Genomic DNA, 25849 nt, shown 5'->3' with positions numbered 1-25849 from the left:
TATCGCATTGAGAACCTTCCATCTTCATTATATGCATTTGATTTTGCCACAAGTAAACCAAAAGAGGGGAAAAAAAGAAGAAGAAAGAAAAAAGAGACCAAAGGAAAGAATTTTACAAAAAAGAAAAAATACCAAAGGAAAGAAAATGGAAGATCAAGCAACTGTTTTGCAATGGCTTCAGTTAGTGGTTAATATAAAGTATGGAAAACTGATTTTTTTTTCTATCTTTAACAATAAGAAGGTAGCTGCCAGTGTGAATGAATATCAGATCATTCGTGTTGATACCTAGAGCTAGAAACACTGCAAAGGTTAGCTTGTTATTTGAGTTTGACCAATTAAAAGGGATGTAGGGCAGCTTGGTAGCACATTTGTTTTGGATACATAGTGTCACGGGGTCAAATTCTATCATCGCTACCTATTACTTCTCCTTTGGGCAGTAATGATAGATTGATTGAGGCCAATATCTTGGGATGCAATGGGTGAAAACATGCTATCTTCAGTAAAAAAATTCGTTTTATGTGGTAATTAGCTTTGGTCAAGAGTCAAGTTAGTTTGAATGATGCGCATTTCAGGATTTGGTCATGTCCAAGACTATGTTGTATTCATGTGCCAGACATATCTGGCACTGTCATTTAAATATCTTAATTTTCTATATGGCTATAGATTTCAACTATTACTTATGTTCATGTATCTCAACTTTTTATTTTTTTTTGGGTGAATAAATAATTCATTACCAAGTGAAAAAGGGAAAAAGCTTATAGGCCCTAAAAAGGGGAGGGGGAAAAAAGCAAAACCAACTCAGAGAGTATTACTATTCTTGATGGTGGAGCTGGGAAGCTCCTAGGAGTTAGCAATATAATAGTTTTTAGGGGAGGAATTGCAAGTGGAAGTAATTCAAGAGATTTTGGCTTTGACATCAAAGAAGATGGGGCCCCAAATCTTATCAAGAGAGCGAGAGTTGGAGGTCCATTTCTTATGATTTCTTTTCATCTTGATCTTGTTTATTGTAGCGCAGAAGGCAAGTCTTCCCACAATATCACAAATAGTCTTTCCCTGAAAAGTCATATCCATCCGAATCCACTCCCTGTGAAAGGAAAGTATACTCCTGTTGACTGGGCAAGGAGTTAGTAAACACTCTCCAAGCTGTGAAACTCTGGCGGGGGATGTGATGCTTGAACCATATGAGATAGTGCCATGGAGAGGCCGGGCCATGAGTCTTGACAAACTCCCAAGCTGCCTTGGAAGAGAAGAGCTTAGAAGAGGAAGGCATCCAGAGAATAGTGTCATGCCTTTGTTGCTGGGATATTGGGATGACTGGCAAAGAGTTCCATATATCCGCAAGATGGGTCAAAGAATGGGCCGGGGGAGACCAGTTGCCTAAAGAGAGAATATCAGACACAAGGGCAAACTTGGATAGGCCTGAGTTATAAATTCTTCTGGCTCTTATGGTGTGTTATAACCAAGGTTCGAAATCTTGTTTCGTTTCTGTGTTTTGGTGGGTTCAGAAACTAAAGTTTCATTTCGTTTCGACGAAATTTCGGCCAAGATGGTGTATTTTTTTATTTGTTTCTGTGGTCAAACGACAGAGATTTCCAACCATGGTTATAACTACAATCTTTGTTAAAGTACACTCATACAAATAGCTGTTCTTTTTCAGGATTGTTGAGGTTAGTGTGTTTTTACCAAGACACTTGTCTGTGTTATGCTACAAAAGTTGAGGTCAACTTTCTCACTTTTGTTTGTACACCAAAACCCTGTAGTGCGAAGATCTCAACTCGTTATAACTACAATCTTTGTTAAAGTACTCATACATGTAGTTGTTCTTTTTTGGGATTGTTGAGGTTAGTGTGTTCTTACTGAGACACTTGTCTGTGTTATGCTACAAAAGTTGAGGTCAAATTTCTCACTTTTTTTTTTGTATACTAAAACCATGTAGTGCGAAGAGCTTGTGGAGCATGGTGCCTCCATTGGAGAAACCCCTGCAGAAGTTGTGAAGAAGTGCAAGTACACCATAGCAATGCTATCAGATCCTTCAGCTGCTCTGTCGGTTAGTGATCTGACTTTTGCTACTTGATTAAAATGAAAACATTTTAGCCCTCTGAACCAGAATTCCGTACTTGTTAATTTTGTAGGTGGTTTTTGACAAGGATGGTGTGCTTGAGCAAATGTGCAGCGGAAAAGGCTACATAGACATGTCAACGGTAGATGCTGATACATCAATAAAGATCAGTGAGGTCTAGGTTAAATTTTATGGCATTTATTTATTTGTTTATTTGGATACATGATTGCTCCAATAACTTATGCCATTTTCTATTTAAAGTTGGGTTAATGTGCCACATTTTCTTTTTTCACTGATATGTCATTAATGCAATCTTTGGTCATGAAACCCTGCTTTGGGAATGTTGTGGGGCCCACAAAAACACTAGGTAGCTGAAATTAAGAGTTTAGTGGTAAAATTGTAAATATTGTGAAGTTCAAGATCCTTTAAGAAGGCACAAATGGACTCATTGGCAGACTATTTGATCCAGATTACATCCGGTGGAAGAAGAATTTTCGGATTTGGATTTGGTTCAGTTTTTGGGGTCAAGTTGAACCCCGTGGTTCAATAAGTTGGGCCCAAATTTAAGTCCCCAATGGGTTATATGAGTCATGGGCTAAGTAATTTTGAGTTTTCTATTGTAAGGGCCCATTCTATAAGCCCAAATAGTCGGGATTTAAGGCCTATACGGGATTAAGTAGTTAGTTTCTATTTTCTTAGTCTCTAATTTCATATAATGAATTATTTAGTGGTTATGATAGCTATTAAGTAAGGTTTTCTAATTTTGCATGTAATAGCTATGGATCCTCTACAAGGATTCCATCCTAGTTTCTACTTTATTTGCTTTCTATTTTCCTTGTAATAGCTAAGGATCCTTTCTAGAAAGATTCTTTTTTAGTGTTTGCTTGGCAGCCAAGTAGAGCAAGGCGAGGTTCTATTCTTTTAATATTATAAATAAAGAGCAAAGGGCACACTAGTCCACAGATTTGATGTTTTAGAAACTAGCTCTATGTGAGTGTGTGTACTATGGTGAATCAGTCACAGCCCTTGTGGTGAAGCAAGTGGCAACCCAAGGTGGTGAAGCCTTTCCCACAGGCCATAGGTGATGGGGTAGCCTTAGGGAAGAGAGGGAAATCGTATAAAGACGGGGAGGGATCACACACAATGCACAAATTCACTAATTCTAAAATAAAATTCACTCTAATCTCAAACATTGAGTTTATGCAAGTATATAAAGAGAAAATTATAAAACTCCTACTTAGACTAACACTGAAACAGAATCCTATTTCTCTATCTCCTACGTATCCTACCCAGAGACAAACTGGAGAAAATAAAAGATAATATAAAACTAACCACTACCAGCCCTTGTTGGACCAAAAACCTGGGCTGGAGTGGTTCTTCTTGGCCCTTGGCTTTCACAGCCGGTCATGCTGGTCCAATTAGGTAAGTACAACTGTATCTGCATCAACTCTCCTCTTTTGAAAAGAACTAGACTCTGTCGAGTTTGGATGAGGTCCAAGAATGCCGTTAGAGTTGATGCGCTTGATGAGAAAAGTACCAACTGTCCTCTTGAGCTTGAGCAGGGGAAGATCCTTTGCTGGAAGGAACTTCATCTCAAGGCCACCATGTTGAAAAGAGTACTTATTCTCATATCCACAGTGCTTGGCTTTCTTGTCGAACAACCATGGGTGCCCTAGAAAAATGTGACAAATTTTCAGAAGGAGAACATGACACTGAACCTGATCAATCAGTCCACCAATAGAATACGTGAGCAAACACCTTTCATGAATTTTCAGATTATTGTTCACCCACCTAACCTTTTAGGGGTTTGGATGAGGCTCAGTTTTCAGACCTAACTTGCGCACAACATCTTCAGTAACAAAATGGGTACAACTGCTGGGGTCAATCACCAAATTATATAAACTTATTGCATCACAATCTGGTCTGGAAGATATTGTTACGGCATCAATTGTCCTCCTCGGGAATCTTCTGTGTAATCAAAAGAGGACGAATTACATAGAATGGTTGAGGCTCACCATCACTGTCACCATCATTTATCTCCTTAGGCTCACGATCACATTCAACCTCCAAATTTACTGTTCCTGTTTTTGGTTGTTCTTCTGGTGCATAGGGTATAAAATTGTCCTTATCGATGTATGCTAACAACTGGTTAGGACATTGATTAGTTCTATGCCTATACCCTTTGCATGAGAAACACTGAATAGCCTCCTTTGGAAATACTGAGTTCCTTTTATAACCACACTGAGGTGAGGAGTATGGATGATTAGGCCGTGAAGATGACATATCTGAATCGCGTCGAGGTGGAGAATACAACCAGTTGGGTCGTGAAGATGCCATGGATGAAGCACTAGCCTATGGTTTGCTGATTGACTTTTCTTGTGGAGATGAATGTGGTTGACTAGACTAGGACCTCTAGGAAAAGCATCCGTAAATGGCATCCGATTGTATGGGCTTTTCAGATTGTCTTCAACCTGATATGCTACTTGTACGACATCTTCCATTGTAGGCAGTTGGCTAGTTGCAGGGGCAACACTAAGTTGAGGGTGCAAACCATTGCGGAATTGTGCTAACAATACTTCTTCATCCACTTAAAATCAGGCCAAATAATAAAATCTAGCAACATACTCTTCAACGGTCAAATTCTCCTGTTTCAACTGTGCAAACCTGAGATGCATGTGTTGCTTGTAATCAGAAGGCAAGAATCTCCGGTTCATGACTTCATGCATCTCAATTAGTGACTAAACCAATGCCTCGGGTTCGGTTCTGTTGCTTGATCCACCAGATTTGGAGCCATGCCTTTCAGTTTGGCCTCTGCAAATAGGATCTTTCGGGGCTCAGTCAACCTGTACCATCTGAAGAACGTCTCTAAACTGTGAATCTAGTCAAGGAACAATTCTGGATTGTTATCTCTATAAAAATCAAGGACATCCAATCTTACTGCTCTTTTTGCTCCATCATCATATCTACCAGTTCCATATGGTGGTGGAGATGGTGGTGGTGGTCGTGGTGGTAGTGACGGATCTTGTGGAGTGGTGTTAGAAGAATCCCCGGATTGAATGAGACTCTTTCCTTTGTCTGCTGCCTCCAAACGATCAATAGAAGCTTGCGTGGATTCCATTATTGTCTTAAGGGATGTGACAATGGTAGTGAGAGCTTCAAATTTTGCATCAATCTCTCCCTTATAGGAGTTCAGCTGTTGAACACCTTCACTATTGGCTATCATGCTGAGGATAGGAAAGATTATACTCAAGGATGATGGCAAAATAGTAAATAAGGGGGGTTTAAAAAGTAGTGGCAGAATGGTAAAATAACTCTTTTTTTTTCTTGCAGGGATGGAAGAATTGGAAATATTGAAAGTGCACTTTAAATACAAAGGAATGCTCTTAAGGGTACACTTGGAAGTGACTAAAAATTAGGACAAAAAGAGATAGTGGAGGAAGGGAGGGGTATTAGTGGAAGTTCACAAGAGTTTAAAGAAAAAAGGAAGGATAAAAGATGAGACTGTGGGTTGTGGGATTTTACCGACAAAAGGAGTCCTTCTTCTTCTTGGAGACGGAACCAGAGGAACCTGATAGAGACGATGGCGGAACCTCGACGACCAGCGGTGGATAGGAATCGGTCAAGCAGGCTTTGAACCAGGTATGTTCTTTTATTATGCTGCTGCTCTCTTCTTCTTCCTCTTTTCTATTTCTTTCTCTGCTGCGCTGGTTTTTTTTTTCCTGGTTCGATCTTCTCTCTCGACTCTCTCTCCTTGCTTCCCTTCTTCTACTTCTTCTGTTCTTCCTTCTCTTTTTCTGCCTTCTCTGAACTTCTGCTCTTTTTTTTTTTTTTTGGATCTAGCTAAACCCAGAAAGGGTCGCTGAAGCCACCGGAGGGGAATGAGGTCTCGACTTCTCTGTTCAGAACAGAGTTGATCCTTTTTTTTTTACTTGGAGAACCCTAGGACAGGGAAGGGGAGGGATCGATTGACGTGGTGAAGGGAAAAAGAGGAGGCGATGAGACAATGAGGGTCGATTCTTCTTTGGACAGAATCGACTCTCTTTTTTTTGGCTGTTCTTAGTCTCGGTTGAAAGCAGAACTGAGAATGGGGTGAAGATGGGGAAGGGAAAAAAGAGAGATGGAGGGGAAGGAATAGGGATCCTTCGGCTCTGATACCAAATTGATGGGGTAGCCTTAGGGAAGAGAGGGAAATCGCATAAAGAGGGGGAGGGGATCACACACAACGCACAAAGGGGGAAATTGCATAAAGAGGGGGAGGGGATCACACACAATGCACAAATTCACTAATTCTAAAATAAAATTCGCTGTCATCTCAAAACATTGAGTTTATGTAAGTATATAAAGGGAAAATTATAAAACTCCTACTTAGACTCTAACACTGAAACATAATCTTATTTCTCTATCTCCTACGTATCCTACTCAAAGACAAACTTGAGAAAATAAAAGGCATAATATAAAACTAACTACCACCAGCCCTTGTTGGACCAAAAACCTGGGCTGGACCAGTTCTTCTTGGCCCTTGGCTTCCACAGTCGGTCATGCTAGTCCAACTAGGTAAGTGCAGCTGTATCTGCATTAATAGGTGGTGAAACCTTTGGTCATATCCCCTTCTTTCTTTTTCTTTTCTTCTTCTTTTTCCTTTATTGTTCTGCAGAGTTTCCCAGCAAGCTTCCTCATCCAACGGAGACCTATTTTGGGTGACTTCCGATCTCTATTTTGTGTTTCTCTGTTATATCTACCTTCGGTTTCGTTCTTTACATAATATTCTGCAGGTTTTGTCTAAGTTTACTGTCATATGATTTCTGTTATGTCTATTTTGAGTTACAGAACTTCAGACATGCTTGTCTATCTAACCAGTGGTTGAATGGGTCCCAAATTTTAGTTTGTACCTTTTTTCCTTCTCTACATACGATCCAAGTCTAGTTTTCATCCAAGCAACTGATTATGAGTTATAGCTATTTTTCTTTGAGTTTCTAATCTGGATTTTTAGTTTATATTTTTTGTCCTTGCTTGTTTCTCCCAATTTAACCGTCATCTTGATTTGATATTTTAACAACATAGTTACCCCATTAGGACCTCCATTCCATATTAGTTTCATCTCCATCCGATGTAGGGTTTGTTAGTTTTTACTCCATTTAGTTTCTGTCCCTATTTATCAGTTTTTTGGTTGACTATGATTCTGGTTTTCATGGGTTTGCAAGTGTGTGTATTTTCATCCTAGCATAACTCATCAGTAATAATTAACTCCAAACGGGAAGGATCAATCTCCGATGCAGGTGCACAACTGTGGACTGATCCAAACTCATCTGTGTATCCAGTCAGAGATGAACCGGGTCCATATTTGAGTTTTTGGAGTCTAGTAGGATTTTAAGAGCTTTTATTTATTTAGGAATATTATAGGAATCTTTTATTTGTCTTTTATTTTCGAAGTGGTAGGATATGTAGGACATGGTTAGAGTCGGTTTAGACCTTGTTTCCTTATTAGAATCTTTTTATTTTCCTATTTGTATGATTGTAACCAACGTATTGGACAGAGATTGAAGCTGAATTGAACTTGGTTGTGTGGTGTGTGCCTGTGTGGCTTGGCAGCCCTTGGCTGTATGCTTGTGTGATTCTCCTTCTTGCCCCACTCTTCTTGTGTGATTCCTCTCCCTCCCCTGCAACTTTGAGACTCATCTCAGGTGTTCTTCCCTTCCGCTACTGGCCCTCCATCAATCTGTATTTTAAATGGCCTAGGAATAAGTTAGAAAGAACTTAGAAACAAAAGGCTTTTCTGTACTACTGGAAGAATAGGGTCTTAATTGTAAATACAAAGAGTGGTCTTCTTTTTCCTCCTATGATTACGACAATAAACTAGTGGAGAGACTTGCTGGTTTTGGTCGACAGAGTTCAGTCAATACGAGGCCAATGGTTCGGACTTTAATTAGTAGGAAAATAAACTCAATTTGAAGGCTGGCGGAGAAAAACCAGTTCTGAGATTGATTTGATGATCACAGTAGAGGGGTCTTTTAGATTTAAGCTCCTAGGTTTTGAATCTCCCTGGGGTAGGGAGCTTATTCTTAAAATCTGAGAGATCGAAGAAAATTGATCCAACCATGTAGGGCTGCAAGTAACATCAGAAAACAGATCTGGAAAGTAGAAGAAAGAAGAATAAGGAAGGAAAGGAAAGAAAATGAGGAGAATAGAAAGAAATCTGTCCTGATAGGAGGGAGTCGATTTGAAGGGGAGAAAGAGGAGAAAATTGAATGCACCATACTACCTGCTGTAATTTTCAAATTTCCTTTTATTCAATTCTTTTCTCTCAATCAATTAGTTACATATATAAACTCATAGAATTAAAGTCAATTCCAACAAGAGAACTTAAACTTAATCGAGGAAACTGGAAACTATCAGACATTATCTAACTTTCTAAAATAAGTAGAATAAATTAAAATCAATATTTGCTTGGGAATATTGGTATGGTATCCTACATTATCTAATTTTCTAAAATAAGTAGAATAAATTAAAATCAATATTTGCTTGGGAATATTGGTATGGTATCCTACATTATCTAATTTTCTAAAATAAGTATAATAAATTAAAATTAATATTTGCTTGGAACATATTGGTATGGTAGTTTTGGTTAAATATCACTTGGAATTGATTCGATCAGTTCTTTCAGTCTTCTTACATATATTGGTCTAGTATTTTGGGTTACCTCAGTTCTCCATCAAGGAGTTGGAGTCCCTTATCTTATGTCTTGCCTTCCTTTGGAAATGATCTGATACTTCGAGATTCCTTCATCCTACCAGTTGAGCTGTTGTTTGTCTTCCTAAGGATGAGGGAGGTTTGAGTTGGAATTTATGTAATACGGGTACTTTGGGATCTAGATTATTTACTTGTCGTCTTATATCGTATTTTTTTCATTTTTACCTTTTACCTTTTACCTCTCTAGGGAGGTGTATGTGATTCCCATCAATACATTAGTAAAGCAATATAGGGGAGAGAAATCGATTCTCTCTCCCATATGATTGCACACTCCTGTTTTCTCCTTCTCTATTCCCTTCTCTTCTTAGCTCTTACATTCTTCTCTCTTCTCTTGAATCAATCGTTGTATTATTTCCAACTTGGTATTAGAGCTAGTTTTGAGAGTCGTCTAAGCTTATACATCCTTTGTACCTCTCTTTGAAACCCTAGAAAAGTAGATGGTTCTAATAGAGGCTATACCATGTAAGAAAATACACTTAGAAGATATATTAGAGTTCTCTCTTCAACTAGAAGGCCTAATGGAGGAAGATTGGAGGTTGTGAAGGTTGTTTGAAGATAAAGGAACCCTGTACACTATTACCGCTAGCTTCTCCTTTGTGTTCTTGTTTCTCTCTCAATGAGTAACTATTGGGAGTGGGGCTGGGTTGCTAGAATCTCCTAGGAGGTAGCTTTCAGCTCCCTATGGTCTCAGTTGCTGAAGTAATTTTCCATGGGAGCTCAACTCATCCTCTCAAAACCTGCCAGGTACCGCCAATTTGGGCTTTTGAGCTCCATTTTGTATGAAATGGTTTGTGTTGTATTGATTGGTTGCTTTTGGTTGATGAGTACATTATGTGAGACTTGTTTGTTGATTTGGGATAAAGCTACATCGTGAAAGGTGTGTTTTAATTGTTTTTCTTCAAGTTTTTATGATTTACTTGCTTGCTGGATATATATATATATATATATAATTCCCCATTTAGTTTGGATATATAACCATTTTTTCAGGTGTACTTGTACACCATGTTTAAGGTCATTGGACCTATGGAAGCTTCGGCTGGTGATTCGATTGGTACTAACTCTAGTCTGTTGCATTTGAAAATTCCAATACACAGATATCCATTGTGAAGTTGGACAACACCAATTACTTGGGGTTGGTCACATTCAACGAAGTTATCTCTACAAAATCGGGGGAAGTTAGGGTACATTACTAGTACCATTAAGGCTCCTCATTCCTATGATCCCATATTTAAGAATGGGAGAGCGAGAACTCAACCGTTATGACTTGGTTGATTTTTTTCTATGAAACATGAGATTGTTAGAAGGTTTATGAGTTTTAAAATTGCGAAGGATATCTGTGATAGTGTCCTTTAAGTCTTTTGACTGAGTGGGTGACTCGACTAAGGTCTAACAACTGCTTCAGAAGGTTATCAGAATGAAGTAGATGGCGAGGACTAGCTCTAACTATTATAACATTGTAATTGCCTTATTGGAACTGGGGAGTATGATCGTTATCGAGACCTTCAGTTGTCCAATTTTGAAGATGAAGCAAAAGTCTATAGAATTCTTGAAAAGGAGCATGTTTTGATTATCCTTGGTGGCCTAAACCTAGACTTTGAACCAATCCGGATGCAAATTTTAGGCAAATCGCCTCTTCCATCTTTGGATGTATTATGTAGCTACTTGGAAAGTGAGGAGACCTTAAGAGTACCATGGAAACTATATCATCCCTTGAGAGATCTGCATTTTCCTTTAGTTCCCAAAGAGATTGGTGTGGTAGAGGAAGAGGCCTAGGGCCATACCATGGGGATGATAGAGATAGACCTAGATGTGACCACTATGGGAAATCTGGACACAATAGAGAGAGGTGTTGGGTAAGGGGCTGATGTATCTGGAGTTCTTTAAGAATGCCTTTATACTCACTAAAATACTCATTAAGAGTTTTGTCACCTTGCTTGAAGTTAAACATCTTTTCGTACAAGTCATAAGTACGAGAAATACTTTTCTTCTGTGAGAAACTCTCCTGTAAGTCTTCCCAAACCCCCTTGGCAAGAGTGTGAAACATGACATTGGAAGCAATAGAGGTGTCAACACTGTTCCATAACCATATTTTAACAACAGATTTCTCACGCTTCCAATTATCATAAGCAGTTTTAGTAGTAGGATCCTTACGATCAATTTTAAGGGGGATTATCAGTATTGTATTGAAGCTTTCCCTTAGCATGAATATAGGCCTGTACGGCCTGGGCCCACAGAAGATAGAAACTCCGGAAAGCTTGGTAGTAGTTACCTGGACTTGAACAGGATCAGAGGGTGCCTTTGGTTCGGCCATTACAGCAGCAAGAGAGTAGAAACTCAACCAAAGAGGTGGAGAATAAGATAACAAGTAGTAAGTAACCCAAGGAAAACAATGGACATTGATCTGTAGTAGAGACAATAGCTTGCAGCAGAGAAAACTCACACACAGAGCACTTGTGGCAGAAATAAGTAGGGTTTTAAACAAAAAAAAAAATCAATCCAGAATAGGCTCAAAGTAGGGTCGAATGAGCCACCTGAGGAGGGGAATAAAACCCCAAAACTTGAGCCTGATTGGAGAACCAGACCTGAAGATATTGAAGGAACTTTGGAGCAGAAAAAAGATCAGAAAACAGAGCAGCCGCAGGTACCAAGAGAAGACTGAGCAACACTTGATCAAGCCAATAGAAGAAGCTGATACTGAGGTCGAGTTTTCCTTGGGGTGAGCAGAAACGGCCTTCAAAAGGCTAGCAGAATCAGTAGGTAGAGTAGCAAACAGCAGCCGCTTCAATACTTTTAGTACATAGGGCCAGAAATAGGGGCAACAGCCATGAAAAAGTAGATATTATCCTTCTAGATCAAAGAAGCAGCATAATCAGCAGCATAGTAAGGTAGAGGAGCCCTGGTTATTCTTATATCATCATGAACCAAGGCAACAAGAAGTACTTAGGCAGCACAGGTTGTTGCAAGTCTGCAACCAGAGAAGAGATCGACTCTTTGATGGAGAACCAGAACAGAGATGGTTAATGAGTATGAACCTGCTCTGATACCATGTAACAAAGTATAGGATTGACACCCAACAATCATCAAGGGAACAAGAGAAGAAGAAGAAGAAGAGTGAGACTGCTAAGTTCACCAAATCGTGACCTGCAGTCTCCCTTGCCTGTCTTATTTCTAAACCAAGTACAAGACCCAAAAAAGGAAACTTAGCAAATAGTGAACTATCCTAATAAGGAAACTAGAGAAAACAGGAAAAACACAATCACATAAAATAAAACAATCACATGAAGTCACTGAAGTTGACACAACCCAACAGAATATGGGAGATAAGAAATCTGACTCTTAACTCTTCCAATCATCCAGTCATGGAAGAGTTTAATTCTGACTAGGAAACTTAAATAATAAAGAACACATAAACCAAACAGGGTTAGAAAATATATAATCCTAATCCAGCCCGACTAAGTACATGTAATAAAATTTAAAAGATGAAAATAAACTGAAACGACTCCAAGATTGGACCGGAGAGAAGATTCCTGATGTGACCAGGAATCTGGAATCAGAAACTGGACGGAAGCTAAAACCATAGTTATCCACATTTGACTTAAAATTCAACAACTTACGGTTTGCTGAACCATAAACCTGAGTTTTTCCCATCAATTCCCCATTGTCTGGAGCTGAATTATCATAAGGAACATAATTGACTATAACCCAGCTCCAATTGAGCTCAACTGGGGAGAAACATAGGAATCAAAGAAGAATTTGGGAATTTCATACATAGTAGACTTGGAAAATTCAGTAAGGACCTATTGCATGTAATAAACCCCAAATTGGCTGCATGCATTTACCATTCCCTCTCCAATTACATAATTCTTAGCATGCAAGGCATTTTCCCCAATTTTTATGGTTCCCATAGATGGGTCAGAGTGAGTTTGGGTCCCTGAACCCACTCTGGAAACCAAAATCCAGCAACTAGGAGCTGCAATTCAACTCTAGGGACCAACTACTGAACCCAATCCCACATGCAACGAAATTCCTAGCATGTTAATACCCTTCACAGCATAACATACTAAGTTGAGATCAGAGAACAACTTACCTAAGGGTAGGCAAGTGCTGCTGGTTCCTTGGGAGCAAGATTTCAGTTCTCCTTTCATCTTCCTCCTTCCTTTTCTTCTCTTCTTCTCCTCTTATTCTCCTTGCTGCTCCAGCAGAAAATAGTTCGCAAATGGTGAATAGTTACAGGAATTGGGTTTGTATAGTGCAGCCTAAATGGGTCCTTAGGACCTGTTTGGCTGAACACCTATAAACACAAGTTTTCATTTAAATTTTATTAACCAAGGGTGGACCCTGCCAATTGCTAACCTATCAGGTAAGATCATAGTTGTCAAGGCGTCGCCAAGGCGACAGTCGCCTTATTGCATTGCATGCCGCCTTGTGTTTTGGCACTTATTTATGCCAAATATCATTTAAGTAAATGCTTCATTTACTTAAGATATTATTCATAAATAAGCAAATACCCCCTATTTGAATCCAATAAAAATAGTTTAAAAATTAAATTCCAAAAGGATAAAAAGTCAACCCCCCAGTCCAAGAAGAAAAACTGGATTTTGGTTATAGGGGCGATTTTCAACTTTTAAATGCTGGAGTTTTTCTCAATTATGAAAATTTTATAAATTCTATCATGTTAAAACATTGCTAAAAACCAAAAGTCCGGTAAAATAATTTTTTGTTTTGATATCCATAAAATTATTTTCATTCAGGCGATTTTACCAGCATTCGCGCACTTAAAAATAAGTTTGATTGGAGCATAACTTTGTCATTACAACTTAGATTTAAGTAATCTTAGACTTGTTGGAAAGCTGGTTTTATATTATAACTGATACAAAAAGTCTCATGCAAAAATAATATCATTTGACCAGTCAAACTTATTATAGAACCAGAGCATTTATCTAAATTTTGATTTTTTATAACTTAATATGACTTAATGTTAATTTTTTATGATTTAATATGGCTAAATGTTGATTTTTAATGACTTGATGTTGCTTAATCTTGATTTTTTATTATACAAGGTATATATAACTTACTAAATAATGTTAGAAAATAGGAAAAATAAAAAATAACAATTGGTCACCTTGTTCGCCTCAAGGCATGCGCCTTCTCGCCTAAGCGCTTAGACAACCCTCCACCGCCTTGGTTCGCCTTGGCGCCGTGATAACTATGGGTAAGATATAATTAGCATTAGGACCCCTACAAATTGGGTAAATATGAGGGTCATAGCTGTAGGGCTGTGGGCCCTACACATCCCTACAGAGGATAGGTGTCAAAACCTGCCCTGTACAGCACCACCAGCCTGCCGGTGGGCTGTTGTACAGCTCTGTCCAGCTGGTCCACCTTGTATGCTGAACTCCCACAGACTAACTTGATATGGTTCTAACCATTCTGTCCATTGTTCTTGGAATGCTTTCTAGTATAACTGGCAGGATGAACACTGATAAGTGGGGTCATCCCTGGCTTCTAAGCATTCCACCATTACCAACCACCCATCAGAGGTGCCTCTCACTTCCAAGTTCTTCCCTGAACAGTAAAACATGAATTGTGTCAGACCAGAGTATCACATTTGGCTCCTGAAAACCCTAGCAATAGAAGCGAAGGTGGTCGCCGCTTGGAGCAGCCTGGCTGTGAGGCTGGGATGCCCCCCCTCTCCTCCTCTCTCACTCCCCCTCCCTCTTCTCTTCTCTTCTCTTCTCTTCTCCCTCCCTCCCTCCCTCCCTCCTTCCTCTTCTTCCCCTTCCTTTGCATCTCCCCTTCCCCTCTCCCTTCTTCCTCTTCTTCTTCCCTCTTCCCCTCCCTTCTTCCTCCTCCACTCCCTTTCCCTTCTTCTCCCGTGGTTGTTATTGTCGGTCATCTCCGGTGTTGACTCTTGAGGCTTCTGCAACCAGTCGGCTCGTCTTCCTACCGGCCGTCTGCCCTGCTTGACTAGTAGATGACTCAGTGCTGGCCCCTTCTGGGCTAGTTGCTTCCTGATCGCCATCCCGCCAGGCTTGCTGCCCTTTTGGATGCCTCTCCCATTAGGCCTGCTACCGTCTGTCCTTCCGGTTGCCATAAGGCTCATTGGGTCTGTCTGCTGTCGTCTACTCCTCTGGTTCTGCATCTCGGTTGGCTGCTCGCCATACTTGCAACCCTTTTGGACGCTATTCTTACCAGGCCTACTGTCTCGTTGGTGGTCACACTTTCTTGGCTGCCAACCCTTTAGGATGCTGGGCTTGCTTGGTTTGTTCGCTGCTTACTGCATTGGCCTCCACCCTCGTTGTCTGCCTACCTTGCTGGGCTTGCCGGCCGCCAGCAACCTACCTTTCGATTTGTTGGTTTGTACTTTTGTCCCAATCGACAGTAGCCTCTTCGACACTAGCTTGTCGGGCTCTCAGTCGGCAGCCATTCGTCGTTGCCCTCAGAAAGGCCACCGCCCTTTCGCCTTGGAGACCATCTGCTAGGCCAGCTGCTTGCTTGGCTGAGGCCCTTTGCAAGGCCAGCGCTCCTCCACCGTGGTTGCGCCTTCTCCGACGGTGCTCTTTCGTGTTGGCGGCTAGGAGCTATAGTGTTGAGATGTTAGGGTTAGGGTTTTTGGTTTTCTCTTCCTAGTTCAGACTATTTTTCCCTTCTCCTTTGGTTGGGCATCCAGTCCGGGATGTAGAAGTTCTTTTAGGCCATGTGGGCCCTAATTGGTGCCCTTTATGGGCTTTTTGTATCCCTCATTGGGTTTGTAACTTACCCTTTGGGCCTATATTTTCCCTCCCCTTTCTTTTAATGCATTTACTATTCACCAAAAAAAGAAAAAAAGAAAAAAGAAGAATAAACAATAAAATAATTAACAGAAGTGGCCCATGATTGGAGAGACTGCAGCTGGCTCAAAGCTAAACCAAAAGTTGGTGAACCAGGTCCACAACCAAGTTCATTACTGGGTCAACTGAACTGAGTTACTGAGTTGCCTTAGGCTCTTTTTTCTTCTTTGCTACTTCCTTATGTACCTTTGATAGGCATCACGCAGGCTGTCAGATTCCTTCATGGTCAGAGTATATCATAGGTTTTCAAGTTCTGGAATCTGATCTGGTCTTCTTCCTCCTCTGGTACTGCTGCTGGTACCTTGCTCCTATATCAAAGACCATTATTGAAGTTTTTCTTTTGATATGAAGGTTTGGGGTGGGCGGTGGGTAGCTCAAGTGTGGAGTGTTCATATCCACTGGCATTTTCTTCCATTGCCTCCTAAAGTGATGGGGACATCAGCTCAGATTTCCGAGTCTATCAGAGATGACGATGCAGAGACCAGCCCAGCTCAGGTTCTGTCTGGTTGGAGGATTGGGGATCACCATGGGACACACACTGAGAGTGTTGACTTTTCTATGGAGAAGTATTTTTTCAGTTATGGAATTTGACAGCTAGACATGGGCCCCACCTGGACAGCCAACGCAAGAGGCTAGAGAGAATGCCAAATCGAGATTTCAGCTTTTGTTGATTCCTTTTTTTTGGAAAGAAAACTTGCACCTTTTATTTACTATTTCCTAAGTTGGTGAATTAGATTAGGACTCCTTTATTTACTTTCCTAACTTATTAGATTTGATTAGGGATCCCTTTTTGAGAGTAAATTAAAATATGACTCCTAATTTTATTGGGGATGACTAGGATTATTTTTCTTTTTAGTTTATATTAGTTTGTAAGGCCTAAGGCCAATTTTAATTGTTAATGGGAAAAAAAAAAAGAAGAAGCAAAACTGAATGGTGCTCATGGACTCTTCCCTCTCCATCATGGATTGCTTCTTCCCCCCCCCCCCCCAAAAGAAAAATCCTCTTCCCTCTCTCTCTCTCACTCTCTGTCTCTTTTTTTCCTGCCCATTTATTAAATCAGCATGACCCCATTCCCCATTTTTCTTTGATTCCAACATAGATCACTCGCACCACTAGTTAATGGATTTTCTACACATTGGGTATTGCTGTCCTGTTATTGGTGACATATCACAGGTTAGTATGGCATCTTATAGTTACGAAACATTGAAAGGCATGCATTCAGTTTGATACTCTGCTGTCTATGTTCCCATCTCCATATTCCCATTGATAACTTGTTGAGTTGTTGCATTCAGCTGTGGTTTCTTTGTTGATTATTGCTATGGTATTATCCTGTTGTGATCTCTATGGTTATCATGCATGTTGCTGCCCCTCCCTACTTTCAGCCCAATCCTAAACCTTATACCGTCTAAGCTAGTCTACCTAGTCAGTCTTTGTAGGAACCCTAGCCTCTAGGTAACTCCCTACATCATAAAGATTTTCTTACTTACCTTGGTTGGTTTCAGATGATTGAGGGTTTTTTTTCCTGAGTTATCTCTAAATGAAAGAAGTATCATTTTTTTTCTTCTCATTATCAGGTAATTACAAAAAAGGGAGGTTACTTCCTTGAAGCTCCTGTCTCAGGTAGCAAAAAGCCAGCTGAAGACGGTCAATTAGTCATTCTCGCCGCTGGGGAAATGGTAACTCATATACATTTTTTTTTTCTCTAGCATTTCTGGTTGCCTAGTAGGATTGCATGAAATAACCAAAGAGATTTGAGTAGATTGATTTAATTAAAGGATTTGAAATATGAGGAAGAAAAGCATCAATTTTTTTGTTCAAAATATTTTTGTTAATCTTAAATTCTTAATGGTATAACTTACCCACATCCTAGATTATAGAAAATAAAAATAAGAAACCTTATGGGAAAAAAAAAAAAAACTGATTATATAGAGAGATAGGGAAAACAATAAATCCTTGAATGAAAGTGAAGAAGAAGAAGATGGGAATACTTGTGTACCTGTGCGTGTGTGTGAGAGAGAGAGGCAAATAAAATATTATAAACCATACCTAGAAGAAAATCAACAACCAACAACCACATAAGCTCTGATCGATGGGGCAGTAAAAATTCAGGTACAATACCTGATGTAGATTGATTCCTAGGGCTGAAGTACAGCCGAACGAATCCTTCAAGGCCTGGTCCGCAAGCCAGACCTTTAGGCCTTCGGGCCAACCAGACTTGGGATGGGCCAGCCATGCTACTGGGAGTTTCTGGTTCTACCAAAACCAGATCCTGGGGGATGACTTTGGTGACAAGAAACGATCACAAGGTTGTCTTCAACCTTCGAATGTGAATACCTAGTGGCCGGAGAAGAAACTCAAATCGATATAAATCCCTCTACAAACCTCTATTTGGTCTGAAATTTCAGGCAAAGGTTTGCAGATAAAAGCTCTATCGAATCCACTAGATAATCACTCGAAACTACAGGCTGGAAAGATGGTAGGATAACCTGAAGCAGAATGATGTAGATAAGTCACTTGGACTTATTTTATTGCAAATAAGCCTTGGGTTGTGTTATGTATGTGTTGGGCCTTTGATCCATGAGTTTTCTTTGAAATGGGCCACTTTAATGGGCCTAAATTATGGGTAGAAGGTAGGAAAACGGGATTTAATTCATTAGTTTAGTTAGTTGTTATTTAATTTAATAAAGGCCCATTAGGCCATTGGTTGGTTGTAAAGTCCTATATGGACTATTAGTTAGTTAGTCCTACTCCATGTTGGAGTCATAAAGTCAAGTCCTAGTCCTATTTTGAATTCCTAGTTGTAGTAGGAGTGTCTAGTCCTTTTTGGAAACTAGCTCCTAGTCTTAGTATGATTGTAAATTTTTCCTCTATAAATAGAGAGGCATATGTACCATTATTGGAGATTTTTGAATGAAAGAGAGTTTGCAACTAAATGCTTAGAGCAGCTGAGATAGCTATGGGTGAGAAGCCTAGGCTGAGATAGCCACCCCCTCTCCCACGTTGTCTCTTTTCTTTTTTTTTTTTACTTATAAATTCTGTTTTATTTGCTGTTAATAAAGAGTTCCAAATCTGCCCTTCAACCTTTAGTTCTGTCCAGCCAAGCACCTCAATCGACAGCCCAAGATGACTCTCAAAAACAAGGATCGATCAGCTGGCTTTTCTCTCTCTTGACAGCCCAGCCGACAGCCCTCTGTTCACATCAGGTCTCAGTTCACTCAGGCCTTTCCAGCGGCTGTTCCTAGTGCTTAAAGGATCCCTCGATCCTCCTCTCAGACCTGCCCAAGCAGGACAGCATCAGTTCTTGGAGTTCTTGACCTTTTCTCTCTCCAGAGGCCAGAAATCAAGAATCGGCAGATCTCCTACACCAGCCGACAGAATCCCTTCATCTTTGGAGGTTTTGTCCCTCCCCTACAGGCCTACATTTGACCCAAGTCTCAGCCTCAATAGAGCTCCACAGCCGCAACTGCAGGTATTCTCCTATATCTCCTGCGCAGGGTTATTCTCTCCCATAGGGTTTGTTTTTTGGGTGTAACTTTTGGGGCTCTATTTTGTTGGGTCTTGTGTGGGTTATTAAACTCTTGTTCCATGGGTTGCTTTCATCCTTATGGGGGTTATTTCTGATTTGTTTCTTAAGTATCTCTGATGGTAATTCCACCCATGGAGGTTGTTAAGTTCTGTGGGTCATAAATCTCTACCTTGTGAGGTGCACTTTTGTATTGTTTGAGGTATATTTCGTGGGTGTTAGTATCTTGTAATCTACTCCTGCATTACAGAATTTGTCGGTACCTGTAGTTTTAGATCTGAAACTTGGCTGCAATCTGAAGATAGAAGAGGTCTTAGGAGCTGGAACTTGGGGGATAGGGTCGCCCATACCAGAGGCACTTCCAGCTCAACTCTTAGGAATAAAAGAAAGGGGATTGGGGGGGGTATTGGTTCCGTGAAACAGATACCGGGGTATGGGGTTAGTAAACTCAACAAGGAAACAGAATATAAAAGAATAAGAAGATGGAGGAAGAGAAGAATGAAGCAGGGGGATTCATACTCACATTCAATTCATTCTTTAATTCCAAAATCCCAAAAGTAAGGGATATGCAAATGATATAGGAAAATTGCACTTCTGAAAAATAAAAACTCTTAAACTAGGAAACTGAAATAAACTAAAACAGTTCTCCTCCTTAATATACTTAAATACAATAAAAGATTACATAATTATCCTATAATAGAAAAAATCCTAAAAATCTCATGACCCAAAACCCAATTTTGGACCTTGGTTTTGTAGAAACACAATTTCTAAAATGATGCAAAAAGTAATGGAAAAACAAGAACAATCAATGCACACAGATTTACGAGGTTAGGAAAGATTGCCTACGTCCTTGGTGAGATGAGATCCTGCTTCACTATCAATGGAGAATGGGTTTGTAGTGCTATCCTCATACCTCTTTGAGATTGCTTACAGAGAAAGAAAACCTTGCTAGTAATATATAGTGACATCCTATATGGGAACTTTATAGAAATACCCATAAGTCCTTCGACCCACTTTTTCCATAGATGGAATTATAGACATCATATCCCCAACAGATTTCTTGGTCTAGCTGGGCCTCCAATCAGGTTCACCCGTATAGATACGATATTTTATCAATTCTCCCTGAATTGTAAAAAAACTCGACCTCGAGTGTTGTAGAGTCGACGAATGAGCTTCACATGATGTCAACTTATAATAAAACCTTGGAAACTCATAGACATATGGAATGTAGTCTTCGAGTTGTGGAGCTTTCTCTTTGAAACGATTCAAAATTTTTATCTTCTCATCCTATCAAACATTATCAGTCATAAATGGTGTGTTCAAGGAGTCCTCTACATATCCTTGCTTTTTTTTTTGCTTCAGTGACTGAGGGATTGCATTGTCTTCTCTCAATTCATCGCGAGGCTGCACTATGGGTGTCACTTTGATCGGCTTTAAGGAGTTATCATGTTATAACCCCTTAAAAACAAAATTGTGTTGTAGATGAGAGGGACTTTACATACATACATTTGCTTCAAAATGAAAAATATTTGTCGAGCTTCCAATCATTGTCGACCAACTCTGATGATGTGTTTCGGAGAATCGAACTCCTTGCAATAAGTGTCACACTGTCATCAAAATATGGAGAAATATAAAATTCGATGAAAACATCATCCTTCGATTCAACGATTATTTGATGATCTTCGATAACGTCTCCCCCATAGACTGTGAGATGAAATTGTCACTCTGCCCTTCACCGACGAATAAAATAACAATTTTCCCACCAATTTGGCCTAGAGAATGTAGGGTTAAATGGCGAGGTTGGGCTCTGATACTGTTGATTTGGGGAATTGTGACTTGTGTCAATTGACACCAAGCCTTCCTTTATTTATAGTAGTACGATTAGGGTTTTAAGACATTACAATGACAAGTATGCCCCTATTGATAGTTCTACCCTTATTCCCACATTACAACACTCCCCATCAAATTGGTGCATGAATATCACACATGCCCAACTTGCACATAATAGAATGAAAAACTTTATGTTAACAGTAGTATTAGGGCTGAATGCTTGGATGGATCGACTTTCCACCCTAAGCTTTCTATTTATAGTGAAATAAGAGGAACAAAAATTACCAATATGCCCCCCCTCTAACCACCACCGCCATCAACAACAACATCCAGAAACCTTATCCAGTATGCTGTATGCCCCCCTCTAACCGATTCTACTAATTAGAATCTGTAGAGGGGAAAAACCCTAATATTCCGCCATCACATATTAATTATATATTTGAACACTCCCCCTCAAGTTGGAGCATAGTTGTCACACATGGCCAACTTGACTAAAAAAGGATGAAAAAATTCCCCCCAAACCCTTAGTGAATACATCAGCTAATTGATCACATGACTTCACAAAGGGTACACAAATCATCCCATCTTCTAACTTCTCCTTGATGAAATGTCTGTCAATCTCCACGTGTTTGGTACAGTAATGCTGTAAGCCTGTAATGGGTTGTGAGCAATGCTAATTGCAGCCTTATTATCACAATATAACATCATAGGGAGACGAACAGTAACACCAAGGTCTTAGAGAAAACCTCGGAGCCACAACAACTCACAGTTTCCTTATGCTAGTGCATGGAACTTTGTTTCAGCATTGGATCTTGTCACCATATTTTGCTTTTTGCTACACAAGTGACAAGATTTCCTCCTGCAAAAGTACAATATCTTGAAATGGACTTTCGGTCAGGAGATCCTACCCAATCAACATCTGTATAAGTCTCAACTCGTAGATGACCATGAGGACATAAAAGAATTCCTTTCCTTGAAGTTGGCTTCAAGTACCGAAAAATGCAGAGGACAACCTCCATATGAGAAGAATAAGGATCATGCATGAACTGACTTACAAACTCACAACAATAACAATATCAGGCCGTGTATGAGAGAAATAAATCAACTTGCTTACCAATTGTTCATAATGACCCTTATCAACAGGTTCACCCTCTTTGTCCTTGAGCTGTGCATTGGCATCCACAGGAGTATCAGAAGGATGGCAACCTAATAACCTAGCCTTAGATAACAGATCTGTGACATACTTCCTTTGAGATAGAAATATGCCTTTTGAAGAACGAGCAACTTCAATCCCAAGGAAGTACTTTAGCTTTCCCAGATCCTTTATTTCAAACTCCCATTCAAGAAAATTCTTCAACCGACTGATCTCATCACCATCATTTTTGGTTACTATAATATCATCCACATAAACTATGAGAATAGTGATCATATCTCCAGATCTTCTAATGAACAGAGTGTGGTCAGCGTTGCTTTGCTTATAACCCACAAAGATCATAGCCTTATGAAACCTGCCAAACCATGCTCGAGGTGACTGCTTCAGCCCATAAAGTGCATGGTTCAACTTGCGCACTTTGCCTTGGGTTTTTCCACAAGAGTTACCTTGTGGAATATCCATATAAACTTCCTCATCAAGTTCACCATGGAGAAAGGCATTCTTCACATCAAGTTGCTGAAAATCTCATCCTTGATTCATAGCACATAATAGTAATACTCGAACAATATTTAATTTGGTAACCGGAGCAAATGTCTCCTGGTAATCAATCCCATATCTCTGGGTAAACCATTTTGATGCAAATTGCACACCCATGGGCCGATCCAAAGCCATCTGGGTATCCAGACAGAGATAAACTGGATCCATATTTGGGTTTTGGGTCTAGTAGGATTTTAGTAGCTTATTTATTTAGAAGTATATCTCTACTTCATTTTATTTTGTTTATTTTAGGAAGTAGAATACGTAAGAGTTAGGAGTAGAGTCGGTTTGCTTTGTTAGGATAGTTTCCTATTTCAGTTGAGTTTCTATTTTGTCTTTATTTCCCTATATAATGGTTTGTAACCAATGGACAAATCAGAGAATGAAAAGATGAATTAAGCTTATGTAGTTGAAGCTTGAGGGCTGTGCTTACGATTTCTCTTCCCCCCCCCCCCTTCTTTGCGCAATTTCTCTCTTTCCCTTGCGACTATGAGACCTATCTCAGGGGTTTCTTCCTTTCACCTTCTGGCCCTCCATCAATTGGTATCAAAGCCGAAGGATCCCATTCCTTACTCCAAGCAACCTCCCTTCTTCTTCCCTTCCCATCCTATTCTCCCTGTTCTACCTTCTTTCCCATTCTCCTGTTCTGTCGAGAACTGAGAACCAAAAAAATAAAAAATAAAATGCCACTGACCTAAGCTTCACCTCCCTTTGGTTCCCACATAAGCCCCCTTTTCCCCTTTTGTCTGTGATTGAAACCCCTTTCCTTCTCCAGGGTTTCAACGAAAAAAAAAAAAAAGCAGTAGAAGAAAGAAGACAAGAAGAGAAGAGAAGAATGCAATATAGTCACATACTCCTAGTACATTTAAGGAAGAAAGCAGAGGTTTAGTGACCTGTGAGTGAATCTTTGCTGCTGCTCTGTTTTTCTGGTTGTTCTAGATCAGATTTGTAAGAAGCAAGCAATAAGGAAAAAGGAAAAAAAAAAAGGAAAAAAAAAAAAAAAACATAAATGGTAGAGAAGAAACCAGGATAGTAAGAGGAGGGAAGAAAAAAGAGAAATTATTAAGAGGGAAGATTCAATTGAAGATCAAAAAGCAGAAGAATATTTGATAGAGAACAGAATAAGAGAATGATGGAAGAGAAGAAAGTACCTGGGCAAACCCTAGGAATTCTAAGGAACAACTCTTCCTCCCAATTGCAAATGTCATTCAATTCTTTGACAACATCCTTAGAACAATTGGGAATACTACTTTTATATTAAATAAGGACTCAATCACTTGACTTGCTTAATTAAGAAGCTAAGATATACATTTCTTAAGAAGTTAACCAAGGACTCAACTACCTTACTTACTGGAAAGGTAATGTATTGCTTCTTCAAGAAGCTAATGTAGAAGTTTTGCTTCTCTTTTAAGTTTCATTAACCCCAAGGGAACTAAATCAAAATTACAACAATGTCCTCATCTGGTGCCATTCATTACTATCTGGCCCCTGCTTAACTAAAGCTCAAAATAGTATTGAAAGAAGTCTTTCTCCCCATTATTGGTCCCTTAAATGGACCATAAATCGAAGGCCTTTAGCTGGTCTTATTGAATTTCAGCTTGGGCCTCCTAGTGTGATGGGGACATCAAGACGTACAGCCGAAGGAAGAAGAAGACCCAACCTGGAGGATTAGAAGAAGGAAGAAGAAGAAATAAGAAGAATAAAGGAAGGCTCAATCCAGCCTTCCCAGCGCTGGATCAAGTCCTCTCCTTCCAAAATTTGCCAAGATTGTATGGCCCCCACCAAATCCGATAGTTTATTAGTTTTATTTCCTAGGATTTTGTTTATTTGAGTCTTTAAGTTAATTAGGAAACTAAGTAATTATCCTATTGATTTCTTTTTAGAAAGTTTCTTTGTTTATGAAATAGCATTCCTAGAATAATCTTTTCTTTTTAGTAATTAGTCTCTTATTTATGTAAGGCCATTGGCCACGGTTCTAATTAATGAATGTGAATTGAAAAACAGCCAAGGAGCAAATCCCCCACCCCTCACGATTCTCTCTCTTTCAATCTCGTCTTTCTCACTCTCTTTCTCGCCTTTTCTCTCTTTATTCTCTCTGTTCTCTGTTCTCTCGCCTCCCTCTCTCTCTTCCATTTCCCTTTTACTGCTACTGTTTACTGTCTACTGTCCACTGCTGTTGAATGTTCTCTGCTGCTGCTGCTGTTTACTGTCTACCACCGTTGGATGTTCTCTGCTGCTGCTGTTAATCTCTGTTGATGCTGCTGTTATTCTCTGTTACTACTGCTGCACTATTGCAGCCTCTGTTTGCAACAACTGAAGGCCATACTACGTGGATAGATCATCACTTGGGCTGCTGCTGATCTCCTTTTAATGAACGAATTACTGCTGGACACCATCTTCAAATCTGGGCTGTCTTCTTTATTCTCAGACCTGGGCAGCAGATAAGTATAGAATAAACCCTCCCATTCCCTCAATTATCCCCTCATTATTTACTCTGTTACTTCCATTAAAACCCACCCCCCCTTTTAGCCATTGTTTAACCTTTTATTTACCACATTGTTTGCCTTTCTTCTTATTACTAGTATAACTGATCTTAGAGCATATAGCATGGGGTTTCTATCTACTTTTGATGCTTAATAAACTAGTGTTGTAGCCTAATTTTGATTGTTGCCATGTTCCCTACCCCATATTTCCCCTTGAAGCTTGATTGAGTTTGTGTTTTTCTTCCTAGATTATTATTGCTTTTTTGCTACTTTGTCTATTAGTCTCATTCTATGTTGCATGTTAAATCTTGTTTGCTGAGTTTCTTTTGTCCTGTTTACCCAAGTCTCTTGAGTTAACCCTACCTAGTTAGTTAATCTTGTAGGAAACCTAGTCACCTAGGAATCTCCTACATCACAGTGGTTGCATGCTTATTGAGCCAATCAAAGGGCTGTCGCACAAATGGTTTGGGTTCTATGTGATAGAAAACATCATGTCCATCTCACTGGTAAAGTCTCAATTTCAAATGACCAGTAGTCTTTGAAAAGTTAATACAATATTAAAGATACAAAACTACATGTTAGAACAGAGTTCTGTTTGTTAGAGTGGCGAACTAGTGTTAACAGTGTGCTTGTGAATATATAGCAGTCTAACCATTTGGGAACTTTGACACTGCACCACACGTGAAA

General features: G+C 39.7%; 1 protein-coding gene across 4 annotated transcripts in view; it reads left to right on the top strand.

Moving 5' to 3' along the window:
- The window catches only part of LOC122083688 (glyoxylate/succinic semialdehyde reductase 1), a 42221-nt gene that overhangs the window by 2143 nt on the left and 14229 nt on the right, over nucleotides 1-25849 (top strand). For 2 of the 4 annotated variants that reach the window (XR_006141701.1, XM_042651562.1), the window contains exons 2-4: nucleotides 1937-2047; nucleotides 2133-2234; nucleotides 17211-17312. Coding sequence is in view for 3 of the 4 variants with exons in the window: in XM_042651562.1 (XP_042507496.1) it covers nucleotides 1937-2047; nucleotides 2133-2234; nucleotides 17211-17312 (315 nt within the window). In the remaining variant the exon portion in view is untranslated. The remainder of the gene's footprint in view (nucleotides 1-1936; nucleotides 2048-2132; nucleotides 2235-17210; nucleotides 17313-25849) is intronic. The other 2 variants (XM_042651563.1, XM_042651564.1) reach the window with 2 other exon arrangements.

The sequence above is a fragment of the Macadamia integrifolia genome, chromosome 7, assembly GCF_013358625.1.
Source record: "Macadamia integrifolia cultivar HAES 741 chromosome 7, SCU_Mint_v3, whole genome shotgun sequence".
NCBI classification, from domain to species: Eukaryota; Viridiplantae; Streptophyta; class Magnoliopsida; order Proteales; family Proteaceae; genus Macadamia; species Macadamia integrifolia.
This window is presented reverse-complemented; position numbering and strand designations above follow the sequence as displayed.